We start from the raw sequence: 27,599 nt of genomic DNA on the forward strand, positions 1-27,599 counted from the left end.
TGTCTCCCTCCCAATGACATCACATTATTTTTTTCCCCTCTCTTTTCTTGTTTTATAGCTAGTTGTTGTTCCCATTGTAGTATGAATCAGTACCAGCCTCCTTTTCTAGAACAAATGCAGAAAAGCAGGAGAAGCTGGACCTAGGGAAGATATGGAGAACAGAAATCTAATGGGAGGAGTGTCGGAGTTGGAATGAAATTATGTGGGTTGGCCGAATTAAGACCAAACCTCGTCGTATCTCTTCCTCAGTCAACAACACTATACTAGAGTCATCACAACTGTGTAACACTGCTTTTGTTTTTTCAGCAATATTGACAGCTAAAGTTAAAATTAGGCACTGGGGTTTTTGAATACGAAGCTTCACTTTATACATATAGGAGCATCTCCAATTGCACCAATACTATACCATTGCTTACTATTTACTAACTTATTCGGTATGTGAACCAAATCTTGCAATAGTTTTTGACACAATAATTTTAGGTTTGCAATAGTTTTTGACACAATAATTTTAGGTGCAGTTACATTCACGCACGCATGCATGCATGGTTATTATCTCATATTTAAACAGCTTTAATGCGAGATCTGTTCATATTCTGTTGAAAATAGTTTCAGTAAAACTAAAGTGCTTGTACTTTAACGTTTTCTCAAATAGGAAAAGTCCACTGAAAAATCAATGAACTGGTTACATACCCTGTTTATATGACTCAGAAAAATTATCATTAAAAAATTTAGGGGATAAATTGTTTAATCGGTTCAAGTTTGATGAAAACTGACCAATGCTACGTACAGAAAACTAATAAGTGAAAAATTGATTGTTTGAAGGTTTTTTCTTAAAAGAATCATAACTAACCTGATCCATTCTATATTGTGGATTTTTTTTAATATTATTACAATTTAGTTCTTATAAAATGTAATTTTTTTTAGTAATCCTTTAGAGTTTATTTAGATAAAGAATTTTAAATTTTAAGAATTTTAAATATTTTAATTACAATTTTTTTATAATTTTTTTCATTTTCAACAAAGTTATATTTCTCATTTGAAAGCCCAACAACTTGGGCATTAACACAAACACATAGATCACAAGAACAAGAAGAAAGTATAAACCACATGATTAGTTAACTCTCCTACAGCCACACGTACAACCTGAAGAACACAAAAATTACTTGTACTTTATAAATTACAATAACACCCTCCCTTTTCTGATTTCTCTTGCCTATAAATTTGTATTAGATCACTATATTCAAAAGTTTAATTCACCATTTCAATTTTTAGCCCAAATCACATCATGTGAAAAGACCCCAATCAAACTTTAGGAGAGACAAAGGTATTAGAAAGATCAAAGTTGTGAGAGAGACAAACCTGAGAAAGAAAGCTAGATTGTGAGTGCGAGTAAGTGCAAGGAGTTGTGAGTGAGAAAGCAAAAGTGTGAGTGCGAGGTCGCGGTGTGGTGCGAATGTCTAAAGACGAAAATTTTAATTTCTCATGTTTTAGAAAGAAATTAAAATTTCATATTTTTAGTTATTTAAAATTCTATTTTAAAATTTCAAAAATTTAAATTCTTAAGAAAAAAATATCCAAACAACGAATTTTATATTAAATAATTTTAAATTTTTTTGATAGATTACTTTCCTCAATTAAAATCTTCTATCTAAATACACTTTTAAAGATTTTTTTGTTTTAGTTCTTGTAAATTTTTTGTCTTTATTGTCAAATAAAAAATATGACATAACAACAAAATTAACCATTCATCTACTTGTCATATCATAAACAAATCTGACAAGATAGTTACATGTATTTTTTTAAATTTATTAGGAACAATTGATGAGGTAAGATTAGTTGATAATGGATTAAAATATAGTTTTTCAAAAACTTTTTTTTTTTTACAATTACTAAACCAAAAAAATTTTAAGGAACTAAAACCAAAAATAGCATATTTTATATAGGGAGCAAATTTTTATTTGAGTCAATGTTTTAATATAAGATAAAAATAAATATAGAATAAATCATGGAAGCAATTAGGAAAGAATTTAAAAGTGAATCTTTTAAAATTATTTTTTTTAAATAAAAGCGATTAAAAATATTGTTTCTTAATAAATGAAGCTAATAAAAAAATAATGAAGAGAGATGTAATTTTCTTGATTCAAGCATGTTTTTCATTACGAATGGTATAATTGATTAAAATAAAAATCAATGACTAAATAAGAAGTGTGAAAAAAAGGGTAGGAATGAGTTTAACGATGTAATCATAATGTAAAATAGTTTATAATGTGCATGACATTTTTTTAAAAATATAACAATATGTAAATATACTTTATAATATGATTAATTATTTTATTATAAAATTTTGGAGCCTTTCAAATTTACGACATTAGCAATGTAATATCTTTTTTTTAAGGATCCTGGGTTTATCAGGAACTTACCATAAAAGTTAGTTAATTTTTTTTAGAAGAAAAAGTTAATTAAGGTAGGTGTCATTAAAAAAATAACTAGGTGATATCTTTTATTCGCCATTAGCAATGTGATATCCATAAGGTAAGGGACTTGATATTTTCACTATCACTTTTTGAAAAGTAATTGGAATAGATAAAAGTGTTCCTCAGTACATTTTTCCCACCCTTTTCTCCATTCTTCTCACCACACATTTTCTTTTTCCTTGCATTTTTTTTCTGTTTTTTTTATAGACAATGAGAATACAATTCCTTGTGTTATGGGTTGAGAATCAAAAAGGAATCTTACTTGTGTTGTATTTTTATTTGTTTTATACAACACCACAACAAAAGTATGATTTTGTTGTAATTTTCAACCCATAACACAATGAAATCTCACTTCCATTGTGTTATTTTTTTTTTTGAAAAACAACACAACTGAAAGTATAATTCCATTATACAATGAGATGAAAGTAAAATTACAAAATGAAATCATGATTTCATTGTTATTCGGTGGGTGGAATCATAATTTTGTTATGTTATATGGGGGTGATGAAAATTGTACAATAGAATCATGTTTCTGTTGACAATCGAGGGTGAAAAAAAATATAACAAAAAAGCAACGAAAATAGCATAAATAAAAATACGGCATATTAACAATTGGAACTTTGGCCCAAACAACCAAAAACAGAAAGCAATGAAGATTTATAAGAGGGCTCACTCGGCCACTGAAATTCAGAAATTAACTTCTATTCTTTTTGCACCTTACAAATTCTACCTGTACCCCCACAAACATTCATTTTGGCCCAAACAATCCTCCTAAAAATTGTATGTGTGCAAGTGTTCCTGCACGTGATTCATGTCATTTGAGGTGGCTCAGTCTAATGTTCATTTGTTGATCCTATAGTGAAATTGAGACTAGTTGACCTCAAACTAATTCACGTACTAGTAGCCTTATCTATCATGTTGTTGGCTCTATTTATGCATTCTTTTTTCATCTTCCTCCTAATCTAAAATTCTTCCTTAAATGGTTGACTTTAAAATACTGATCAGTAAGAAGGAGCAAAAGGGGAAATAGGGATAAGATTTTTGGGAGTATGCATTCTTTTTTCACCAATTTAGGACTTCACATAAAAACTAAAAAAAAATATTAATCATAAAAATATTTACAATTTTACTATAGAAGTCGTAACATATCTTATTACTTATTTTTATTTGAATATTAATTTAATTTTTTTTGATAAATTACAAAAATATTACCCCCTTTTAGTAACTTTCCCAAGCCCACCTTGTCATGGATTTTTTTTACTCAAATTAAGATTATCTCTAATAAATTTAATTAAAAAAAGTTTAAATATATTTTTTGTCTCTAATAAATATTTTATTTTTGTGTTTATTTCTTAATAAATTTTTATTTTGTGTTAAATACATAATAAAACAATAACTTTGTTTTTGGTCATTGACATTTAATTTTATTCCTAGGTAAATTAGTCAATTTTATATTTACTTCTTGATCAATTTTCATTAGTCAGGACTATCACAAAATTCATTAATTTATTAGAAAATAAACATAAAATTCATTAATTCATCAGGTATTAAAACAAAATATGAAGAACAAAAATAAAATTATTATTTTATAAGTGCTCAACATGAAACAAAAATTATTAAAAAAAATAAATACAAAAATTAGATATTTATTATGGATAAAAAATATATTTAAACCTTAAAAATCTATATTTTATTGTAATTGACAATGTACTAAAATATAAATTTTCTTTATAATTTGAATTAGCTAGTACCTTCCGTGAATTCTCTCCTTTTTCTTAATACATGATTGAAGCTATTTAAATTCCTAAATTTTGTAAGAATATAATAATGTGCATATATAAAAAAAAAAAAAACTTTTTGCCCTACAATTCTTTCTTCTTTTATGCAACACCTATATGTGCAATGGTCGGGGAGAGGAAAGGCATTGTATTATGCAGAGACAAGCCATGTGTAGAAACCTGTACTTTGTTTTTCTTAAAAACAAAAAACAAGAAAGAAGCAAGGGAAATGGAATGAGTTATTTTTTTTAAATAACTGACTATAAATTTGATTTTGATTCAATATATCCGGATGCACGGTTTAGTCCTCGAGCACCTCATCTATTCCTCTCTCCTTATAGCTGGATAGCGCAGTACCTTCATAGTTCACACTTTCATGAACCGATAATTTTAAAAAAAGTTTGTTAGACGAAAATACACGAATGGCATGTTTCTCTGACAAAGGATCCTTTGGACTTAAAATATAGATGATATACATGTTTCAGAATCAAACTTTAATTTACTGGAGCATAAAGATTCTAGTACCACGTTACAAATTAGTAACCCCCAAAACTTAAGTCATTAAGCGAAAACAATTAACTGATTTTTTTGTATTACGTCTCTAATAAATATAAAGAATTTCTTATTATAATTTTATGTTGTGTGTAAAATTAATTTAACTTCCATATACAAAATTAATTACACGAACTTCTATTGCAAATAAAATAGTTTAAGTATTTTAATAACGAGACTTTTTTTATTTGTTAATCCATAGAACATGCACCTCAAATAAAATATCAGCTATAAAAGACGCCTCTCTCTTTTTTCTTTCTTTTTTTGAGACAAGCTAAAAGACACCACCACCTCTTATCTACCTACAAAAACAGTTTTTTTTTTTAACTTTTTTTTTACATACAAACTCTAATTACACTTCAATAATGATCAAGGACAAAGAATACAGCAATACAGATTAATTAACAAAACATTGACTTTTTAGCAAAGAATTCCAAAAGATGAACTAGTGTACCACCACCGACTCAGCTACAAGGCTGTTTAACAATTGCTATAAGATCGCGACCAGACTTGACTGAACTCTTAAATTTAATTTTAATATATCACTCTTAATTTTTGCTAGTAATTGGGGCTAGCTTCAAACCATTGAGAATAAAATAGTACTTGTGGATCTGCGTTGCAGTGATCGATGACAAGGATTTGGCTTATGTTAAAAAAAGGTTAAATGTGGGCCTGGCCAGACCTAAATTTGTTCTTCTATTTGTCTGCTGCTTCTTCCTCTATGGTAGGTTGCCGTTTCTCTATTTTGTCATATGGTTATCGAGAGTATTGAGATTATCAGTTACAAAATATAGTTTTTTTTGTATGTGCGAATCAAAAACAAAAACAACACACAGACAGACAGACATTTGTAATAATTCACATTTAGCTATCTCTTACAAAATATTTAGAGTAAATTTTTCTCTAATTTTCTTAAATTGTATTCGATATTCATTTTTCTGATTAGATTCTTTTTACTTTCTTCTATTAATGTCATTGACTAACGTCAATTGAAATAAATATGTGAGCAGACAAATTGTTCTTCTTTGTTGATCCTTTGAATGGACCTTTATGAGAATAAGAATTTTTTCTTTAATATTTGACTTTTACTTCATTGTTGCTAGCACGTGAAGAAGTGTAGCTCTTAATTGAGACATTATATCAAATACCTAATGATAAAAAATAAATATTACAAAGAAATGAGTTAAAAACACAAATGCATGAGCAAAATACTAAAATTTGAAACAAATGACCATATTCAATCAATAGACATTGCTGAGACCAAGTCCAACAAAAACATAACCAAATAACCTAACATGCACCAAAAAAATCGAACTAAAAAAAGAAGAAGAAAGGGTGTTAACATATGCGTACCAATAAGGTGAGTTCACATCCAATAAAAAACTAGGTTCATGTCCAATTAGAGAAAAAAAAAAGAAAAAAAAAAGAAAAAGAAGGAAGAGTGTTAAAATATTTTTCAAGTTGGTATCATGTCTTTTATGGAGTTAAGAGGAAGAAGACATGTGACAAACATGTGCCTATTTTCTGTTAAATTATTAAGCAGTATCTAGGAGGGAAGAGATCTCAGTGTAATGTGAGCTAAACAATTAAGAGATTTTTTGTAGAGTGCAAAAAAAGAGGGGTGTCAAATGTAATTTGAAAAAAACACATGGGGTGATAGTGTGAAGAAGAAGATAATGGTATTTTATATATAGATTTTCATTAAAAGTCATGTGATCAACATGCGTCTACTTTTTATGTGATAAACTATTAAACGATGTTTAGGAGGGAGAAAGTCTGACTATAATGTGAGATAAACAATTAAAAAGTTTTTTTTTAGGATGAAAAAAAGGAGGAGTGTCGAATACAATTTAAAAAAAATAAAGGAGATGCTAGTGTAATTTATTCAAATATTTAATATATTTGATTACTTTTTTTAATTGTTTAAAAAAGGTTCAATACTTTTAATCCGAATTAATTTCAAGTGTTTTTTTTTTCCTTAATGAGAAATTGGGCCTGCTCAACATTGGTGGGCTTGCTAGCTGTGTGCGCGTCTTTGCCATTGCCAACTATTCTTAGAGATGCTGATGCACATGTATGTATGTACGTGATTAGGAACGTTCAAACTTCAAAATAGCAGATCTCACATGCACCTACTCTATCCCTTCTCTCTATTTATTTTTATATTCTAAAAATAAAAACAAAATAGTAAAAAATAGTAGTGACGATCGATTATGATTCAAGACCATGGATTGCTGTTCGCCATTAATCTTTGTGTCTATAGCACGTGATCACACAGACAAAATTATGATTAATAATAATTTGACCATCTCGTTTAACTTCGATGAGAAATATATATATATATATATATATATATATATATATATATATATATATATATATATATATATATAAAGAAATGATCGATCAAATTATAGCTCTGTAACTTAAAACAATTGTTACAGCATATAATAACTTAAATAAATAGTTCAATTGCCATCATTTCATGAAAATTTCATTACGAAAAAGACAGTTACTCACTAGTGTAGCAATTTAGACGTAGATAGTTATAAGGTCACTTCACTTGAGTATATTTTTGGCACTAAAATGAAGTTTTCATGACCAGCTCATACCGATAAATTTGATTAAGACGTAGAAAATTACATGAAAAATACGCAACTTAATAAAATAATCAAGTCATCGATAAACCCAAATCCACTTGACTAGAGTCTTCAGCACAAGTCAGGCTCAGCTCAGGCCCCATTAATGTGCCCAAAACTTGGTTTACTTTTGTGTTGCGTGGAGGAGAGTGCGAACTCGCGTGAATGTATGTTTAGGTGTCTTCAAGGAGATGCTGCGTGAACGAAACGAAGACACCAAGTGTCGTTTTTTGTGGATTATTGACGCGGGCTTCATTCAAATTTGAAAAGATATTACTGAGCATGCAGAATGTCACTCCTAACTGCATGGCCTTTACTAATCACTCGACCAATTAGCGTGTGTTCAGTTCATAGTTATTTTTTTATGCTGATGGTTATTTTACATTTTTACTTAAAACGGATATTAGAAAAATATATAAGAGACTTAACAATTTGTATCTAAAGTGTGTGTGTTTTTATAACTCTAAAAGTGTGTTTCTAGATTATTCTCAGCAGCACATTTTAAATTGTAACCTTGATCAAGTATAAGATTGACGTAATGGTGTAAAATTTTGTTGGATCGATAAAGAAAAATCATGTTTAATTTTTTTCTCATGTAAATTTTTTTAAAGTTAATAAAAGTCATACACTATAAATAGGATTAACATCTAACTCAATAATGATGTGACATCCGTGATTTTTAACTTTAAAAAAAAATTGTAACCTTGATAACGTGATGTGTAAGCGTAACCAAACAATTAGAATGTGACTGGGAATTGAAAACGAGTTTGGTAACCGTAGTAGCAGAAGAAGGAATGTAAAATAAAAAGCATTTTGTTCGTCTCGGACACTCCAAATTTGGCATGGCATCAAATTTTGGGAATATAAAAAGTGATTAAAGATTACTCTTTTTTTTTTGGAATTTTTTTTGAAAGTAAAGATTACTCAAATTTTAAATCAAGCTCCATGTCTCTATTTTTCTCTGACTTTGTCGGCAGTTCTGGATTTTAAATTGGGTACCACAAGAACTTGATTCAGTCCGCGTCTAATTCTTGTCACATAACTAATTGATGTTACTGAAATGATGGATCGTTTAACCTATAACTCAACCAACTTCTGAACTTTTTAAGTTGAAGTTGTAAAGATTAATTAATTTTTTTTAACAAAATATGGTGTTAGTTTTACGCGCCAGAGGTTATGCCATAGGCATAGAATTCGAGTGTTTTTTTTTTTATGTATTTTCCCTATATATAGGATTAATGTATGTAATAAAATATATTTATTTTTCTAATCTATTAAACATTAATATATTTTTTTATGACGATTTGCTATAAAAAATTTCCCCAACATGAACTTTTTTTTAGACTGAACCCCAACTTGAACGTAGAATACTATAATGCGAAATCAGCAAAAAGAAAAAAAGAAAACTATAATGTGAAATAGTGATTCGCGAGCTGGGCGTGCGTTTGAGTGGCCCGTGAATCAGCTTATTCGGCTTTATACAATTTCAATGTCGAATTTATTTTTTATAAAAAAAAATTGAGTGTTGTGTGTTAATTAAATTAAAATTTTATTTCAATAGTTTACGTAATAATAATCGATACAAATACAATTATTCAATAGTAATTATTAAAATAAAATTATACTTTTAACTCCATAATAGCAATAGCAAGTTAAGAGAGTGTGCAAATTTTGTCCGGTCTTGCTACTGAATCAAACCTTAAACATAAGATCCGAAACGCGCAGGCTGTAATTAAAAGCTGAAAAAGCCCGGCAAACACTGTTTGTTCACTGTCTATAAATATGTCCCTCTTCTCTCCTTAGTATTATTATGAACCTTACCACATTTCTCTTTCTCTATTTTGTAGTATTTGGCACATAGTGCATAGTTTGTGCCATTAATTAACCAAGGAAAAACGCCACCTTTTGGCTCCTTCTGTTGTTCCAACTGTGCATTTGTGTGCTGTTTCTTTCACAAACACGCAGCAGCAGAGCCAGAATGAGAACGGGGAACCTCTTCTGGCTTGGCATTGTTGCAGCACTTGTTTTCAGCTTCTGGGTTGATGCCTTTTCAGCCAATCAATATTACCCCCACCACCACTTCAATGAAACCGAGTTCTCTTCGTTGGAGTCTCAAGAACAGGCACATTCATCCCTCCTTGGGAGGACTCCTCTCATGGTTGGACTCACCCTTATTCAAAGTGCTGCTGCCAAAGGAGCAGGTACACTATAACTCTTACCTCTTTGTTTTTCATCTCATGAATGAGAGCTTGGGAAACAGAGTTGTTGATTAGTTGCTCTGTTTTTTGTTTTAGTAAGATCCATTGTTATTTAGAATGTACTTTATCTAATTAAAAATTGCTTGAAAGTTGAAAGTCTTCTTGCATGTCAATTAATTTTTAATTGACTAAAAATATGAAGGCATGCACTCAGAAACTAAAGCATACATAGAGCCAATGCGGGTTAATATTAGTGGTTAAGGATCTGGTACAAATTCCCACCTTTTCCATCGGTGTGGATTTGAATTTGTGATGCAACTTTCTCTGCTTCGTAGACAACCCTCTATGGGAGATCCCTAAACACCTAGGGACTAGTTGAGTTGCTGCAACATGGTAGAATTGCTTACGAAATTACGGTCTGAACACGTGCAGTAATCTTCTAAGTGAATCTATCATTGGCGTCCTGTCTAATAGTGTTGAGGGTGTCTCCCCATTCTACCACTTATATCACCTAAAAAATGCATATATAGAGCCTTATTATTAGGTGATAGTTAAGAACTTGTAGCCCTTTAATTTAGCTAAATATATTTCTTTTCTTTTGCTGTGACAGTTTGCTTGGATGGAACATTGCCTGGTTATCATTTGCATCGGGGATATGGATCAGGAGCAAACAGCTGGGTCGTTAATTTAGAGGTATCACATGAATATGATCTGTAGCACGTGCTTCTTTTTATTTCTTCTTAATAGATTTAGATCTGTATACCAAAATAATATACCATGCAAGTTTAATAGTGTAAAGGTTAATGAGTAAGCCTTTCTAGTGTAAGTAATGTCGGAATTGACTTTTATTGTGTGTGTGAAAAGACAATTATTGAAAATACTCAGATAAATAATATGGGATCTGAACATTTCATGTGCGGCTGTTTTCAAGTGTTGATGAAGCTACTTCCCTTTTGTGCTATAAAAAAATTCTGTTGGTATTTAAGTGTAAATCCTGTGGCAGGGAGGTGGGTGGTGTAATGACGTTAGATCATGTGTTTATCGCAAGAAAACACGGCGTGGGTCATCAACATTCATGGAAAAACAGATACCTTTTACAGGAATATTAAGCAACAGTGCTGAAGATAATCCAGGTTTTCATTCAATTTAATCACCTGAACTATTCCATTTATGCTTTCTCCATCTCCAGCCCCCTTTTCCTCATGTTGTTTCCTTATGGTTGCAGATTTTTTCAACTGGAACAGAGTGAAAATTCGTTATTGTGATGGTGCCTCTTTTGCTGGGGATGGTGAAGATAAGGTAGATTTTGATGTCTTGGAGTTATTGAAAATTGAAACGATGTTTAATTCTGTGGAGGCTGACTAGAAGATGAAATAAATAAATAAATAAAAGAAACTATGGTTACGTTACAATATTAGTGTAGTATCTGCAATAAAATTCGTTGCAGTATATAGATTTGATTTGATAATTGTAAAGGAGAATATGCAAAACACCTCTGCTTAACTCTCTTATTTCTTAGCTCGGTTCTTTTTTTTGAAACTTCGAATTTTGACATGTCTTAATGAATTTTGCAGACTTCCAACTTTCTTCATTCAGTTTTTATAATTGTAACATCTTTCTTCAAATGCTAGCTGTAGATACATTTATTTTTTGGTTACCAGTTAGGTGTAGATAATCACAATTTTAACATATAAAAACTGAGGCATGATGTTGATGACACTTCAACGCACTTAACTTTACATTGGACAATACTTACTTGCGAATATTGTCTGTTGACACAGGTGGCGCAACTGCAATTTAGAGGACAGCGTATTTGGTTGGCTGCAATGGAAGATTTGAAGTCAAAGGGAATGCGATTTGCCAAGCAGGTTGTACACACATATGCATGCATACATTGCTACTTATATAATCTTTTGTTCTCATGTTAGATGCTACTATTTTTGCTTCAGGCTCTTCTTTCTGGATGCTCGGCTGGTGGTCTGGCTACTATTATACACTGTGATGAATTCAGAGGTTTTTTCCCAGAGACTACCAAAGTGAAGTGTCTTAGTGATGCAGGATTATTTCTTGATGCGTATGTGATTAACTGCAGAAGTTCATTCAGTGAATGCCATTTCCATTGTTACCACAGGATTTTTGGTCCTTAAATTTTTTTGTTAATTCGCCCCGCTCCCTTTGAATTACAGGATTGATGTCTCCAGGGGACATACCATCAAGAATTTATTCAGTGGTGTTGTAAGGCTACAGGTACCTCAGTTTTTTTATTAGGCCACCAATTTCCTTAAGTATGAAAGCAAAATGTACTATAACATTTCCTATTTCATGGTCATCATGACAATTGACTAATAGTATTTGGTTCAACTATTTCAAATAAGCTATTGTGAAATAAAATCTTAAACTCCATGCTGGATACTGCTGTTTTAATCATGGATCTTCACAAGGTTTTTCACCAAACCTCAGCAGGAACCTATTTTGTTTGCTGTTAAATTGAATTTTGAAAACCTTTGTTTAGTATGAAATGAGGATCTGCCACATGCTAATTTGCTTTTATGGTTTGAAACTTGGCTATTTTGACATGATTATAACTCTTACAGCTTGCTAAATATTTTGTCCATCCATTGCAGGGAGTGCAAAAGAATCTGCCGCACTTTTGTACTAATCACCTTGATCCCACTTCGGTAATGATAAATATATTTTATTCTGAAAATTTAGAAAAATCAGTTTCATTTGAATGAATGTGCGAAGATTTGATGCTCCATAATTGTTACTTGCTCTGAGTTTTTCTTTTAGTGATGTATCTTTTACCCCTCTTTCAGTGCTTCTTCCCTCAGAATTTGATTGCCGGTATTAGAACCCCACTATTCATTCTTAATACAGCCTATGACTCATGGCAGGTAAATGTCTGATTTTTTCACCTGGTTGTCTTAATTCCTGATAAATCTTGCATTAAATCAATTGTAGACATATTATACTCAACAAATATTTTCTGTTTATCATCAGGTCCAAACAAGCTTAGCTCCTTCATCAGCAGATCCCCATGGCTTTTGGCATGATTGTAGATTAAATCATGCTAAATGTACTTCTTCACAAATCCAATATTTGCAAGGTGGTTTGACATATGAGAAATAGCTTTCACAAGAAGTATAAATATGTCTTCAGTAAATTACTGTAACAAGTCATTTCCCTGTATCTAATGCAGGATTCAGGAATCAAATGCTGAATGCTATTAAAGGCTTCTCAAGATCACCTCAAAATGGATTGTTCATAAATTCATGTTTTGCTCACTGCCAATCTGAGAGGCAGGATACATGGTTTGCTGACAATTCTCCTGTCATTGGGAACAAGGTGGGTGCCTTATCATGTCTCTGATGCAGTTTTAGTTGAGAATATTGCATCTTGGTATGCGGAGGAGTTTCAATACTAGATTGAGCTTAATGATGATATGATTTTTGCCACAGAATATTCACCTTGAGAAAAATTCTAGGAATTTGTAAATGTATGCTTTGTTTATTGGCCATATATGCTTACTTATGGAATCTGCTTTTTAATGGTGTTTGCTTGCCAGTATTTCATCCGTATTCTTTGAGGTAGAATGGGCTTCCAGCTAGATATTTGATATATATAGTATTAATTGCATTGAAGTACTTTTGTTTTCTTTATTTATTCTTGTTCCTCCGCCATGGAATCAAGACATCATTGTTTGAAACAATGGCAATATTCCATTTCATGATATGTTCTTATTCAGAAAGAAAGAAAGAAAAGGTGTAAAAAAGTTAAACCTTGCACTATAATTGTGCAACTTAAGCATTGTGGTCTGTTACCATTACCAGTGAGCTCACATCAAAGTCAATCATAACATAGTAGGTTATCCAGTGGTGATTCTATCATCTTCCATGTCAGTGCAATTTAAAACCTAATCGTGTTCTCGGACTCTGTCTTTGAACTCTGAAGCTAGTATTTGTAATTTTCTTATGCTTCCCTTTAAAATTTTAAGATCTTCCTGTCTAAGTCTAAACTATATGCATTTATGCAGGCAATTGCTCTTGCTGTTGGAGACTGGTATTTCGACCGAGCAGTTGTTAAGGCCATTGATTGTCCTTACCCTTGTGATAATACATGTCACCATCTTGTCTTCAGATGAGAGAAATCTCATCAATCTCCACCATTTCGCTCATCTCATTCATTTGGATCTATTATTACTTGCAATTAGGAAATATGCTATTCAATTAGGAGGAATGATAGTAATATATTTTTTGACACATTTTTCTTAACACATTTTATTATTTGGTGAAATTCATGCAAGACTTACTAAATTATGTCATTCCATCTTTGGTGGGACTAGTATGAAATTCACCAAATGATAGTGTTAAGAAGAACACGTTAAAAAGTGTGAGTATTATCTCGTTTAGTTTATGATCAGACAATAAATGGTTGGTTGAAGTGCAAAATTAATCAGCCTTTTCCATTATTTAGTAAATTGGTGGGAGTAGTTTTCATGTATAGATTACTTAGTTGGGAAAGCTGAGGCAAATGCCTTCGGTTTTTTTACAAAGATTGGGAGAGGTAAAGGACTATTAGAATATATACACTGTAATGGAGTAAGCATTGACAGTAGTTGAATGAGATAATCTCAATCTCATATTTCCCTTTCAATTTGGGAATGAAAAATATGTCATTATTGAATTATCAATGTTTATTATATACACTGATGACTTAAATAATGTTTCATTATTGATTGTCTAGGCCTGAAATGCTTTCCTCGATTTTAATATTGATGAGGACTGTAGTATGATTTCTTATGTTATAATATTTCCCTCGTTTTGCAATTATCAATGTCATTAGTCATACAAGGTTTCACATTTATCTAACTCTGTTTTTTGTATTTAATTTTTTTACGTAGAAAATTATTGCTTTAAAGGAAAACATATGGAAAATGGTTTTAATAAATTGAAACAAATGACACATACAAATAGTGATGGATCTTGATCAAATTGACGAGAAATGATATACTCAAAATTATTCCATGTGTTATACATGAAAAATTACTCATACCTTTTTGTGTTGCCCACTCCAACATATCTCCGCCACCACATACACACATGGTTTGCTAGCAATTTTAGGTTATGAATTTTGAACAAAAAAATATTTATTTGTAAAATGCTGCTGATCGAGGTCGAATCTGTGACTCAGAAGATGATGATGGTAAGGAAGTAGCATGAAGAAAGAGAGGGTCGTGTACAGACATTTTGAGACCTAAGGCGAAAATGTTAAAGTGATCTTTTTTTTACAAATTTTTTAAAGAGACTTAGTATATTATATAAAATATCAATTTTTATTATAATATTATATAAATTATTTCTCAAACTATTTTTTTTAGTTTTTTTATGAATTTTTTTTACCAATTAAAATCATTTTTATATGCTTTTTTTATGAATAGTAAGACATTTATCAAGAGTACTATATATTGAGATTGAATTAATTTTTTAACTTATTTTTTGTTTTAAGTTTTGAAAACCAAGTTCCTACTTTCTATTTAATTTTTTTCCTATTACTACAAAGTATAAGAATAAAATAAAGAAGTACTACATAATATAAAAAAAATATTTTTTAAAATCTGATATCAATTAAGGTATTGAATAAAAGCTATTTTTAATTAAAGGAACTGATAAGTTATGCATCAATATCTCTAGCCCTTAATGTTGTAAAAAAAAATTATCTCAACATTAATAATCATATTCCTAATTAATGATATAATTTCTTATAATAAGCTACAAATTCAATTTTCAATTATATATATGATTTTGGTATTTAGCTTTTTCACCTCTAATTGTTAATTAATTAAGACAAGTAGCTAACTTTTGAGTAATTTTCCCATCATAGAACATCCTTGTCCATTGTAATTTGAACAATAAGAACTGATTCATGTAAAAGCTTACATAATAACCAGTAAAATAAAATTAAGAGGCCTAAGACAATGACCTTAATTGTCTTGCACTATCACGGCATTGAAGAAAGGTTCCTTCAAAATTGATGGACTCGAAAAGATACATGCGCAATTGGATGAGGTAGCTAGCGATGACTATCAAGTATCAAGGAACTTAGTTGGAACCAATTGAATATATTGATTTGCTGTTTAAAGAGGTGATGGGCATTGATGTGGGATTGATTGTCGTTTAACTTTAACATTTTTGGCTTTACCACCTTAAACAGAGAACAAGGGAAGTATAATTTTTTCTTTCGGTTGTCTAGACCATATTTAAGTAACCTGAAAGTTGAGTGTAAGATGAGATCTCTGTTGAGATTTTTTGTGGATTATTTAATAATAGATTGATTTTTTTTAAAATAATATGGATTATATAAAATATGAGGAATACAATCCCTCAAATACTATATCATGCAATGTAGGCATTTAGAAAAAAAAAAAAGAAGGAAATACTATAAACTAGGAAGATAAGTTTGTTTACTATAGGGACGGATATATGAGTGTACTGAAGGGGGACAGATTTTTTGTACATAATAATTTAAATATTTAAGTTTTAAAAAATATTTATTATTAATTTTATGGATAAAATTAGAGATATGATCTGCTATTAAGAAATTTTTAAGTAAATTTCAACTAAAAAACATAATTTTCATACATATTTTCCTTTATTAATTTTTTAAAAACTTTTTTTTTTCCATATATACACAAATGATCTAGGGAAGGGAGGGGTTTGCCCCCACTTGGATCCGTCTTCTACTTCAATAAATAAACTTATAAATTAATAAACTTAAGTTATAAATTAGTTAAAAGGATGGTACTTACTAGTTAGTGACATTGAGAATTTTGACTTTTTTTAATTGGTGTTTATTTAGAGTCAAGAGAGAGTGTTTTATAGTACTAACCCCCGTACAAGTTAGTTTTGCAAAGCTCACACTTAGCCACTAGAATTACTCATGGCAGCTTGGAATCCTCCAATTTGGTTCTTCTTCCTTTAGCTTCGGTTATGATATATTCTCTTAGGCCGTATCTATGATATACTCCTCTCAGAGGGAGTGAGGCTCTTCCATTGGGTTAGGCTAGTTGAGTTGGGCCTTGTTAGTTATGGTCCACTTTAGGAGTGTTGCTAGGTGCACCTAGCATTTTTGCTGGTGCACCCAGCAGTTGATGCAAAAATACCTTTGTATCCTTGGCTCAATTTTTTTTTTTTTAAAAAAATGGTTCATCTCTCTCCCTCCCTCCCTCCCGCGTTGGCCTTCTTCTTCCTCGTGACCCCTCACCATTTTTTCTTCTTCTTCCTTTCGTTTTGTTTGCGTGAAGTGGTTGCAGGTTTCAGAAAAGCTTGACCCACCGTCGAGGTCCTCCGTGCTGCGTTCCCCTCGTGAGCGTCGTCTTCTTCCTCCGCGCCGGGAGTCTGTGTTCTGCGATCGTGGTGCTCGTTGGTGTTGAGTAGCCCAAGCATTTTAAGGGTGGTGTTCTCCCTCCGCGTCGACATTGTCAAGGTAAGCAGCTCTTCGTCTTCGATTGTCGACATTGTTATTTAATCCGTAAACGTTTTTTAGGTGATCCGTAAAAAGTAGTTAGCAGAATTGAAGATTACGGATCAAGTTGATCCATAAGCTCCTTTCGGATGAAGTTGATCTAGAATAAGCTTACGGATCAACTTGATCCGTAGTCTTCAATTTTAATTTTTAAAATTGGGAAATATTTAAAAAATAGTGAGTTTTTTTTAAATTAGGATTTAGGGTTAGTTGATTAAGTTTATAATACTTTGAAATTTGGGGGATTATTTGTAGAATACAATAACATTTGAATTTGGTGTCTTTTTGTTCTGAAATTTGCAGGTTACTCGTTAAGTTGGTGGATTGAGTTTCTTTCTCACAAGGTGTTTGTTTGAACTCTGAATTGTATGTACTTTATATATTTAGAATTTTTTTTCAACATTGTGTATTACTTTGGTAGAAGATTAAATAATACTTGTAATTTGGATGATTCTTATTATTAGATTGTTGTCACAATTTGGTTTGTCAATTTAGCAAGAGCATTGGTAACTGTGATGTTGTATATTATATTCTTGGAACCTGTTGGGGCTTTTTTGGTTTGAATTAAATTTTACTATGCACACTACATTTTTGGTTTACTATGCACACTATATTTGGTTCACAACATTTTGGTCATCTTGGCCTAGTTCGAGTTGTAATTGAAGGCAATCTCTTGGTCTTAACCCTCCCAACTATTCAAGCCTTCTTCTTTTCTCCTTCTGAAAAAAAGGGGGTTTATGTCTCTTGAGCAGCACAATTTTATGAAAAAGAATTTTAGTCAAAGAGGCAAAACATTTTACCTTCTCTTGTGAGGAATGTGTGTCCCATAAAAATAGCTTCTTAAACATGCTAAACCAACCTTTCTTAACCATTTAACAATATCACATGGACCAACTTCAGTTTCTATTATATGAGAAAATGCTCATAAGAATCCTCTCTTATATGGTAGATATTTTGGTGTTTAGTTATTTAATGGTCCCAGGTCAACTTGAACAAGTAGATGGGTGAAAACATAGATTTAAAAGCATATACTAATTGTATAGTGTTAGACTGCTAGTCAATGTTTAGTAAAAGTTACTTTTTGTTTATTTTGACCTTAGTAGTCACAATGGTGGATTGGACAACAGAAATAACATCTGATACAGAAAACAACAGGTGCATTGGACAATCCTTTAGGCCTTGAAGCTGTTATTTGTTGAAAAATACATATATTTTTATAATTTGATTTGCTTTCCCAGTTGAATATATTGCCTATCATGGATCAACTCTACTAAAAGCCATCATTGGAGTGCATATTAAAATTTAAATGAGGATAATGCATAGGCTTATTGTGCCTCATTTTAAAATTCAAATTTAATTAGTAGAATCTAGTTGACAAGAATAAAGGTCTTGAGTCTTAACCGCTTAGTCATGTAGATGTTTTAATATTATGTCCAAGATTAGTCTTATATCTTCTATTATTACCAATGTCTTTTGTAGTTGTTGCTGTCATTTAGAGTAAGTAGTGAAGCAACCTAATTGAGTAGCAAGTTAGGAAAATTGTTTTTATTCCTATCTTATGAAATCCTGACAACTTTTAAAATAAATAATTGAGTGAATGAAAGCCCTACAGTCAATTAAATCATGACAACTTGCATGACTTTGAGTCAATGAAATTTGCATTAGACCAATGAAATTTGAGTGAATGAAATCAGTGATGGAATTTGTGGTACTCATATGCAGATCATGGTTAGGACTTGAGAATTAGGTCGTGCCTTAGGTCACGTTATTGGCAGAGGTGTGGGCAGAGGAGATCGTGATGATTCCGATGATGCTCCGCAGCGTCGATGGCCCACCACATCCACACACAGGCAGAGAGTAGTTGTCACTGCTGAGCACGATGAGCCAGTGGTCCCTACGGTAGAGGCTGACGTATTTCCAGATGAGCCGATGGCAGGAGGTGATGTAGAGGACACTGGGGTAGACATTCCTGCACATACAGGCGCACAGGCTGCTGAGAATGAGCCTGAGGGATTTCCAGGTGGTCCGAGCGACCCATCCGTGCTAACCCAGTATGCGGATCACGTTGCAGGCAGCGTATGGACGGGAGATGTATTTATAATATTGAATTTTAGTTAGTTGTTAATTATACTTTATCATTGAAATTTGTTTTGTTAATTATACTTTATCATTGAAATTTGTTTTCCTTTAAATGATGATGTTAACAAATTATGTGTTCCTTTATACTTCAATTCAGGAGTGTCCTGAGTTGAAGTTATCCTCTCACGGGAGGAAGGTCCATAGTTTAGGCAGGCATGTCCCTGCCATTGAGGGCCTAGTTCCTGGGATAGGACTAAGTCCTCTGATCGCGTGTTCGGTAGACACTGGCGATCGGGGACTTTTGTCATTGTTTATCGAGCGGTGGCACCGGGAGACGTCAGGTCTCCATCTCCCTATGGGAGAGGTGATGATCGTGCTGGACGACGTCTCGTCTCTTCTGCATCTGCCCGTGGTTGGTGACTTGCATGCCTTTCAGCCATTGCACGTGGATGATGCGGTATAGATGCTGGTGGACTTATTGATGGTCTCTGCAGAGGCTGCCAGGGCTGAGACAGTGCATTGTCGTGGATCGTATGTACGCCTGCAATGGGTATGTGATATCTATGAGCGCCGATGCCAGGCAGGTCATTGGACAGCTGCGGCTCACGCGTATCTTCTTCATCTTCTGGGTTGCACTCTTTTTGCTAACAAGAGTGCAACCAATGTTCATGTTGTGTTTTTGGAGGCCCTTCGTGACCTCAGTCAGACCGGGAGGTACGCCTGGGGAGTAGCTACGCTGGTCCATATGTACGACCACCTCAACGATGCTTCTATCAGCACCAGCCGAAGCTTAGCGGTTATATCACGCTGCTGCATGTAACAAACATGTTTTTGATTCGTTGAGGTTCAACAATGTTTAACTTTAAATGTTTGTAGACTTTCATTATTAATGTTTATGATTTTCATGTTACCTCTGTAGTGCTGGATACACGAGCACTTTCCCTCGGTCGCGAAGTCACTGCTGATCCGGACTACGACTAGGATTCACCGCGCGCCTGTAGGTGGATTGCTACGAAGAAGATCGTGAAGAGCACACGTACATCGGTGTACAGGGAGCGCATGGACCAACTCCGGATTTTGGATGTTTGTTGGATCCCATATGGGGAGCACTGACCAGTCCGTGACTTCCATATGATTTCATGCTATTCCGGTCTCCTGCGTTGGGGGCCCGTTGTTGTGTATTATCGACCAGAGAGGGTCCTACGACAGTTTGGATACACCCAGACCATTCATGCTCCACCTGTCAATTCATGGGTGTCGTATGATGATATACACGACAGGCGAATTCACTATTCAGATCATATTGTTGCAGCAGGTGAAGTGTGCACCGTGCCAGGTCAGTGTGCCAGCGACTACATAGACCGGTTCTTCCGCATTTCGCATCCTTTCATGACACCAGGCCAGGCATCAGATCCTCTACTAGATGGTCATGCTTCACGACCCCGAGTCGTCCCTCAGGTCCCAGAGATAGATATCCCTCACGTGCTGGAGCCAGGAGCACCATCGACATCTGCAAGGCCCGCTGTGGACGAGCCTAGACATGCAATGGTAAATAATACTAATAATTTACGTCATTTACGTCAATATTTTCATAATAATTTGTCTAATCTGTTTGTTTTGTATTTGACAGGAAGTTTGCTATGGGATTGCTGAGAGGTTGGAGCGCTATCTGAGCCTATGGGTGGTCACGCCAGGCTCATCGACATATGAGGTGATCGAAGAATGTCTCAGGATGGCCAAAAGTGTCACACAGGACCAGCTAGTATATGTTAGGCCTCAACGCAGGCGACGCACGGATCAGGCGTAGTTTATTTACATATTTTATATTGATATTCGATGTATATACATTTATTGTACTTGAACCCATTTCATTAGTAATGTTGCTTTTATTTATTTCCATTAGTAATATTAGTTTTATTTATTTCCATTGATTGTGTATCCCCTTTGCCTAATCTAGCTTAATGGATGATATTAGGATTGTGATCAACTCGCTGCCTATTAAATAATTATTTGAAAAGTGTGTTTTTAAAAATGTTTTAAAATTTAATTATCACTATACTAGGTATAATTATAGGATTGTGATCAACTCACTGCCTATTAAATATGTTTTTTTAAATATGCAAGGGCTCGACAAAATAAATTAATAACAAATCAAGCTAATGATAGGCTCATCAATTGAAATAGTCAAAATTAAGCTCAACGTGTAGTTTATTTACTCCAAGTAGCATATAATCCATATACTTATAGGTTTATTTTTTCTAGAATATTTTTACCCCCTTAAGCAAGAGAAAAATTATGATGAACATACATTATAAAAAAAAAGAGAATCAGTATTTAAAATAAGTTTAGATTTTTTTTTCCCTTGGTGTACAATAGTCTTATAGAAATTAGAATCTACAAACTTATACATACTACTTATAACCCCAATTTTTGGCCAACCCTAGAAGGTTTAATATGTTTATATCTGATCATGATCATGACTATCTTTACACCAATACATTTCATTGAAAATAACTCATTTTCTAGTGAATTTATACTTCAAATATAATGCTTTTCATTTTAATTTTTAGAATTTCAATTTTAACTTTTCATATTTTTTGCACAGCTTTAACTTTTAAAAATAAAGTATAGGTTTTATAATTGTAAATATTTCCTTTAAAAAATTGTAAATATTTTTATTTCTAAATAGACTATTTTAGTTCTACTTGAATGTATGTTTTATTTATTTATAATCTAAGCATTCCTTTAAGTTAATCAAATGATTGAATACAAATGGTTAATATAAAAATTAAGGTTGAATTGTTTGAATAATACACGAATTTGATTTTTAATAAAAATAATTTTTAATCAAATTTAAATTAACTTCTAACTGAATTTCAAATTAATGAATTTCAAATTAATGAGAAATCTTTTTTTTTTCTGATGAATGGGATGATTGAAAAAAACAAAAAATTCCTTGGTGCAAGGCCCACAACTCATCTAACTGACCATAGTTTTTTTTATATTTAAAATAATTTTGCAAGATCGACAAAAAAGTAAAAGTAGTAGAAATCAAATTTAACAGAGAACGACAACTCATCTTCCATTTCCAGAAAAAAGAACGATTATGCGATTCGTGAATTCGAACAGTACATTAACTTCAACATAGTCTAACGAAATTAAATTTGCATCAAATACTACAACTAACTCATGTTAATTTTGCGACAAGGACAACTCGTCTTCCATTTTCAGTACAGGTTTACTGAAAATAGCTAAAATTTCTATTGGCCCAATCTTTTTCCAGTAGTTAGACTCAATCAAAACCTTCATCACGTCATCGTTGGTTTTGAGTTCAATTATTTCAAATTTTATACCTTTTTCTGAATACTCATGGTGACTTGGTTTCCGAAAAAATAATCGCCTTACCATTTGTGTTTCATCAATACCATAAGGGGGAATCCCAGGAGGCGCAACTTGCTTGATCAAATCCTTCAGTTCATCCATGGTACATCCGGTGGAAATGTCAAACGTTTTGGGATTTTTTTCCTGTGAACGAGTAACCAACAAACTCATTTTGGCGTGACATGTTCCACCTCCCATTGTAATATAGCAGGGCATCATGAGTAGGGATCATAGTGGTTTGAAGTAAGTTTAAAATACCATTTGGGGTTCTTGCAATGCTACATAATAACTCAATCGGACCAACAAACGAAAATTCATAATTACACATTAACATTGTGTTAACATCAACATCATCTTTCAGTTGCATACATTGAAACCAAAATTGATTACCTGCATATGTGAAAGGCTGTCGGTAGTAAATTTCATCCAAAAATTGTTTGTCAGTTAGCTTAAGGGTATTGTGTATTCTGGTTTTTAGCGTTTGAAAATCACAACTGTTAGGTACTCGAATGGGAACTGGAGTGGAAGCTTGAAAGGAAACACCACTGTCGTTGTGAACAATGGATCCATTTGGAAAAATAAAACCCAATGTGGAGTTCACAACTGTCTGACTGGTTGTCTCTCCCAAGAATGCCATAGTTTTTTGTAAGAGTTGGGTTACGATTGAAACTTGTGGTTTTTTACAGTGTTAGGTTGTGTCATATATATAGATGAGTTTTAATATCAGTGCTGCATTTTTTAAAGATTAAAAATACGCATGCACATGCTTTTTGTATGTGTTGTCAATTACACCAATGACGTGACATGCTTTAGCTTGCATCAGAACTACATGTGTAGTCATACCGTGCAAGGTCCTTTCATGCACTTTATGTTAATGCAGATAACAATTTATCATACACGTTTTTTCACAATGTGTTGTCAACTCAGACAACGATATGTCATACATGCTTTTTTAGAATTAAGTAATAATTTTGTTGTGGACGTAACAAATATATAAAGACACATAAATGTGAATATCCAATTCAAAACAATCAATCATTATAAATTACATGTTCAATCATCATTTATATCAACATAGTCTCTCTTGAACATCACAAAGCTCTTGTAATGCTGCATTATACTAATATATGGATTTGGTCACGGCTTCGCTTGAGGATGATAATTGCTAAACCATAAGTATACTACAGGCGGTAAGGGACAACGTTCTTTTAAATAAACTTGTTGTACATGCGAAAAAAGTGTTAACTCAATCCTACAAAACTCATTGCATAAATATAAAAAAAAAAACACTTCATATCTACAATGTACCTCAACAAAATGATTGTCATTCACATGACCGATACAAATTATACGATGCAATGAAGAATTTGCTAGCGGTTGACTTCTAAGAGGAAAGAATGTCGTGCTTTGTTGTTTAGACAATGATACAACGATTACGTTATACCTTGATGCAATCACATGTCCCATGTCCGTTATATCCATCCACTTTTCTGTAGTCACCTGAGTGAAACAAATATACACGTCAAACTTAATTTCAAAGTTAAGTTTTAAAAATCAAATACATAAATTACATGCCTTGATTAACCCATCAACAAGTAGTGACATCCTTAATTCCTCAAATCTCTTCGTGCCACCAAAGAGCTTGATATAGTCTTCTGAGAATCTGGCAAGTTCTTTAAGCAGATGGTTGCAGAACACCGACCAAGAGTCTTCACCCATACCTAATAAATCAACAACCGACTGATATCCACAATTACCATCAACTTTGACATCAACAATCTTATCAATGAAGTCATGCATAAATGATTGAAACTGGTCCAACATGGGCATCATCGTTCTTCGATTCGGTTGCTCAGAGGATGATGCAGTACGCCTCACCGACGAATTGCTATTTTGTATAGATTCAAAGGCATCCACATACTCCAGTAAGATGGATTGTGCTTTGTTGACCTTGGGTTCCTGCTCATAACTTTCTTCGGTGCCCCCTTTGTGTTAACTTTTGCCGAAGGAGGACACATCAAATTCTGATCAGGGTATGAAATTTCCCAAAGTTTTGTCTTCAGAGTAAACTTGCCACAAACATCAAGTTCTTCGAATCTTTTGGATATTGTTTTTATTTCTGTCTTGATGCTCACTTCGGGCTCAGATAACCCTTGGTCAGAAAAACTTAGTCTCCTCCAAAACATATGGATTGAATCCAGTGGGATGCAATCACCAACATATTTGGATAGCTCATAAGCACATGGAAGACCAAGCGTGGTTCTCACCATGCAACCACAACTTGAGGGATTCTTGCCAGCATAGTCAAAACGCTCTAATTTAGAAGCAATCTGATTTAAAGCATACCTTGAAATCATTCCAAGAAGCCTCCTGTATAAGGTTTTTTTGAACGCATGTCCAACGACATGTGTACTTGTTTCAAATAATGCTTTAATCTCCGTGTGCTGCAACGTAATCATGTTGTTCATGGCATCCCACACACTGCATAAGTCTCAAAGGCTATTTTGTAACAATCTTTTTAAAGACGAATGAACAGATTCAACCCTACATTTCAAATACACAAATAAAAATAAACATATACAATAATACAATTCCATCAATTCATCAACGTTAATAGAAATAGTTGAACAATTTCATACTTGTTTGTTGTTGTGTTTCCTAAGTGCATCACCTTATTAGTCCAGGAGGAAACAAATTTTTCCTTGTGTGGTATTATCCATGTTTCCTTGACATAGTCAACAAACATTGGCCAAGGTGCGCAAGCCATTTCGAACTTCTAGAGGCATTCATCAAATTGTTGTTCTGAAGGACAATCAGTCAGACATCCCCAACAATCCATGACATAATTCCAAGCATTTTTTTGCCCAATTAGTGATTTACATTTGACCTTCACATTCTTATTTATGTGAAAGCTGCACAACAAATTTGTACAATCAGAGAATACAACCTTTACTGCATTCATCAATGTTTGGTCTCTGTCAGTGACAATAACTCCAGGGAGGGCATCACACTTTAAAAAAAAGCCTCGGAAGTGTTGTAAAGCCCAGACCAAATTATTAATATGTTCACCCTCCACATATGCAAAACCGACAAAGAATGTCATCCCAGTCGGTGTCACCCCAACAAAATCGAGCAGTGGGAGTCTGTACTGGTTTGTTTTGTAGGTGTTGTCTATCAAAAACACCAAATCACATGCGTTGACTAACTTCACTGCATCAGGGTGACACCAAAAGATATCACAAACCACGTCTTCATCCTTTATTCTGTACCAATGGATATACTGATCACGTTCAAGAAGCTTCATCAGATGTTGCATTTCAAGATCGCTTCCTCTTATGGAAGAACGGAATGCACTTCTTGCATTGTATATATGTTTAATGGTCGTACAACTATTGACATTGTGTTCCTTCAGAGTTAGCAGAATGTTTCTTGGCTTCACCATGGACTTCGTCATATCAGCAATAGGTGTTTTTTTAGCTTTAGTCAATCGCCCTGCATATGGATGTCCAACTAATGACTTGGCCAATTCATGATTATGCACTCCACAAATCAACTTCACCATCCAACCTTCTTCTCCAACCATTGGCTTGCAATGAAGCTTGAAGGGACACCCATATTTCCTAGTTCCAGTATGTCTTCTGATAAATTCTTTTTTCCTACACCTATACTTGCCACTCCTTTCACAACCAATTAACACAAATGTAGTCCTTTCTCTACTACCTGTGTTTGTGTTCGACCTTAAAATCACCGCCACAAATCTGTTTTCATGAGCAACGGATCGAACCCACCGCAAAACATCCTCTCAGCACTCAAACACCTACAAAGCAGTCTACATAATTTAAGTTTTCTACCAGTATTCATTTTATTAAATCATTGACAAACATTAACATTATAACCTGAGAAGTATTGAACGCATCGGAACAATCAACATGTGGTTCATTCGCACCACATGCTTCTTCATTTTCATAATCCATATCTGCTTGTTCAGACATTATTTCATACATCCACTCATCTTCGTCCATCTAACTAACTCAAATTAATACTTACCTTCACCTACACTGCACCTAATCGTTCACAATGAACCCACGAACCAGAGACAATGCCACACGAACAAAAATGGAGCTGTGTGCATTTCTGAAAAAAAAAGCTTTTATAAGGAAAAAAGAAGCCAGGGACATTTTTGTCATTTATAAATTTTGGTGGGTGCACCTAGCAACACTCCCACTTTAGTCACAAAGATTTCCTAATCCAACCAATAAGTGTTATTCTCACACTTCTACTATTCACACATCCATGTGCTTTAAAAAAATTTCTATTCCAAAAATACCATTTTCATGGAAACATGATTATGTTGACAAATACACAATGAAATCATGTTTTTATTGTATAAAAGGGGGTGTAAAAAAAAAATATACAATGAAAATGTGATTCTATTGTGTTTTGTCAACATTGTGTAAATTTCTTGCACCTCTCTTACACAATGGAAACATGTTTTCATTGATTAAATATATAACATAAACATGATTCAATTGTGTATTTTTCTCAAGGGAAATTCATTTTGGGTTTGTTAAATTTTTAAAATTGTTTTTAACTAATTATAGATGTAAGTTGCTTCTTTTTTTTTTTTAAAAAAAGAAGTAATCAAATTAATGATGATATAAATTATATTTTTTACAAATTGAAATTAAATTAATTAAGATGCAATTTACCTTTTTTTAATAGTCAATATCATTTATATTATCTTTTTAATCAAAATTGAATTGATTAGACAGAAGTTATCATTTATGAAAGTAATCAAATTTAAAAGCATCCAAAAGAATGATACAATTATTAGGAATTTTATAATTCCTAATTAATTAATTAGTGTGGGATACATATTATATTTATCATTTATATTAGTTATTTACATTTATGGGCTCAATAAAAGTGATCTAATTTGGTGAGCCTATTAGATTATTATCAGAAATTAATATGGAC

General features: G+C 32.8%; 1 protein-coding gene across 1 annotated transcript; it reads left to right on the plus strand.

Moving 5' to 3' along the window:
- Positions 1-9,221: 9,221 nt before the first annotated feature.
- LOC100793403 (pectin acetylesterase 12) lies at positions 9,222-14,344 on the plus strand. Its single transcript, XM_003555723.5, has 12 exons — positions 9,222-9,644; positions 10,252-10,334; positions 10,645-10,774; positions 10,867-10,940; positions 11,423-11,509; positions 11,591-11,715; positions 11,828-11,888; positions 12,266-12,319; positions 12,458-12,535; positions 12,642-12,747; positions 12,841-12,986; positions 13,675-14,344. The coding sequence occupies exons 1-12, from the start codon at positions 9,422-9,424 to the stop codon at positions 13,780-13,782; spliced, it is 1,275 nt and encodes a 424-aa protein (XP_003555771.1). The 5' UTR covers positions 9,222-9,421; the 3' UTR covers positions 13,783-14,344.
- The last annotated feature ends 13,255 nt before the right edge of the window (positions 14,345-27,599 follow it).

Source organism: Glycine max, chromosome 20 (genome assembly GCF_000004515.6).
Source record: "Glycine max cultivar Williams 82 chromosome 20, Glycine_max_v4.0, whole genome shotgun sequence".
In the NCBI taxonomy this organism is placed as follows: Eukaryota; Viridiplantae; Streptophyta; class Magnoliopsida; order Fabales; family Fabaceae; genus Glycine; species Glycine max.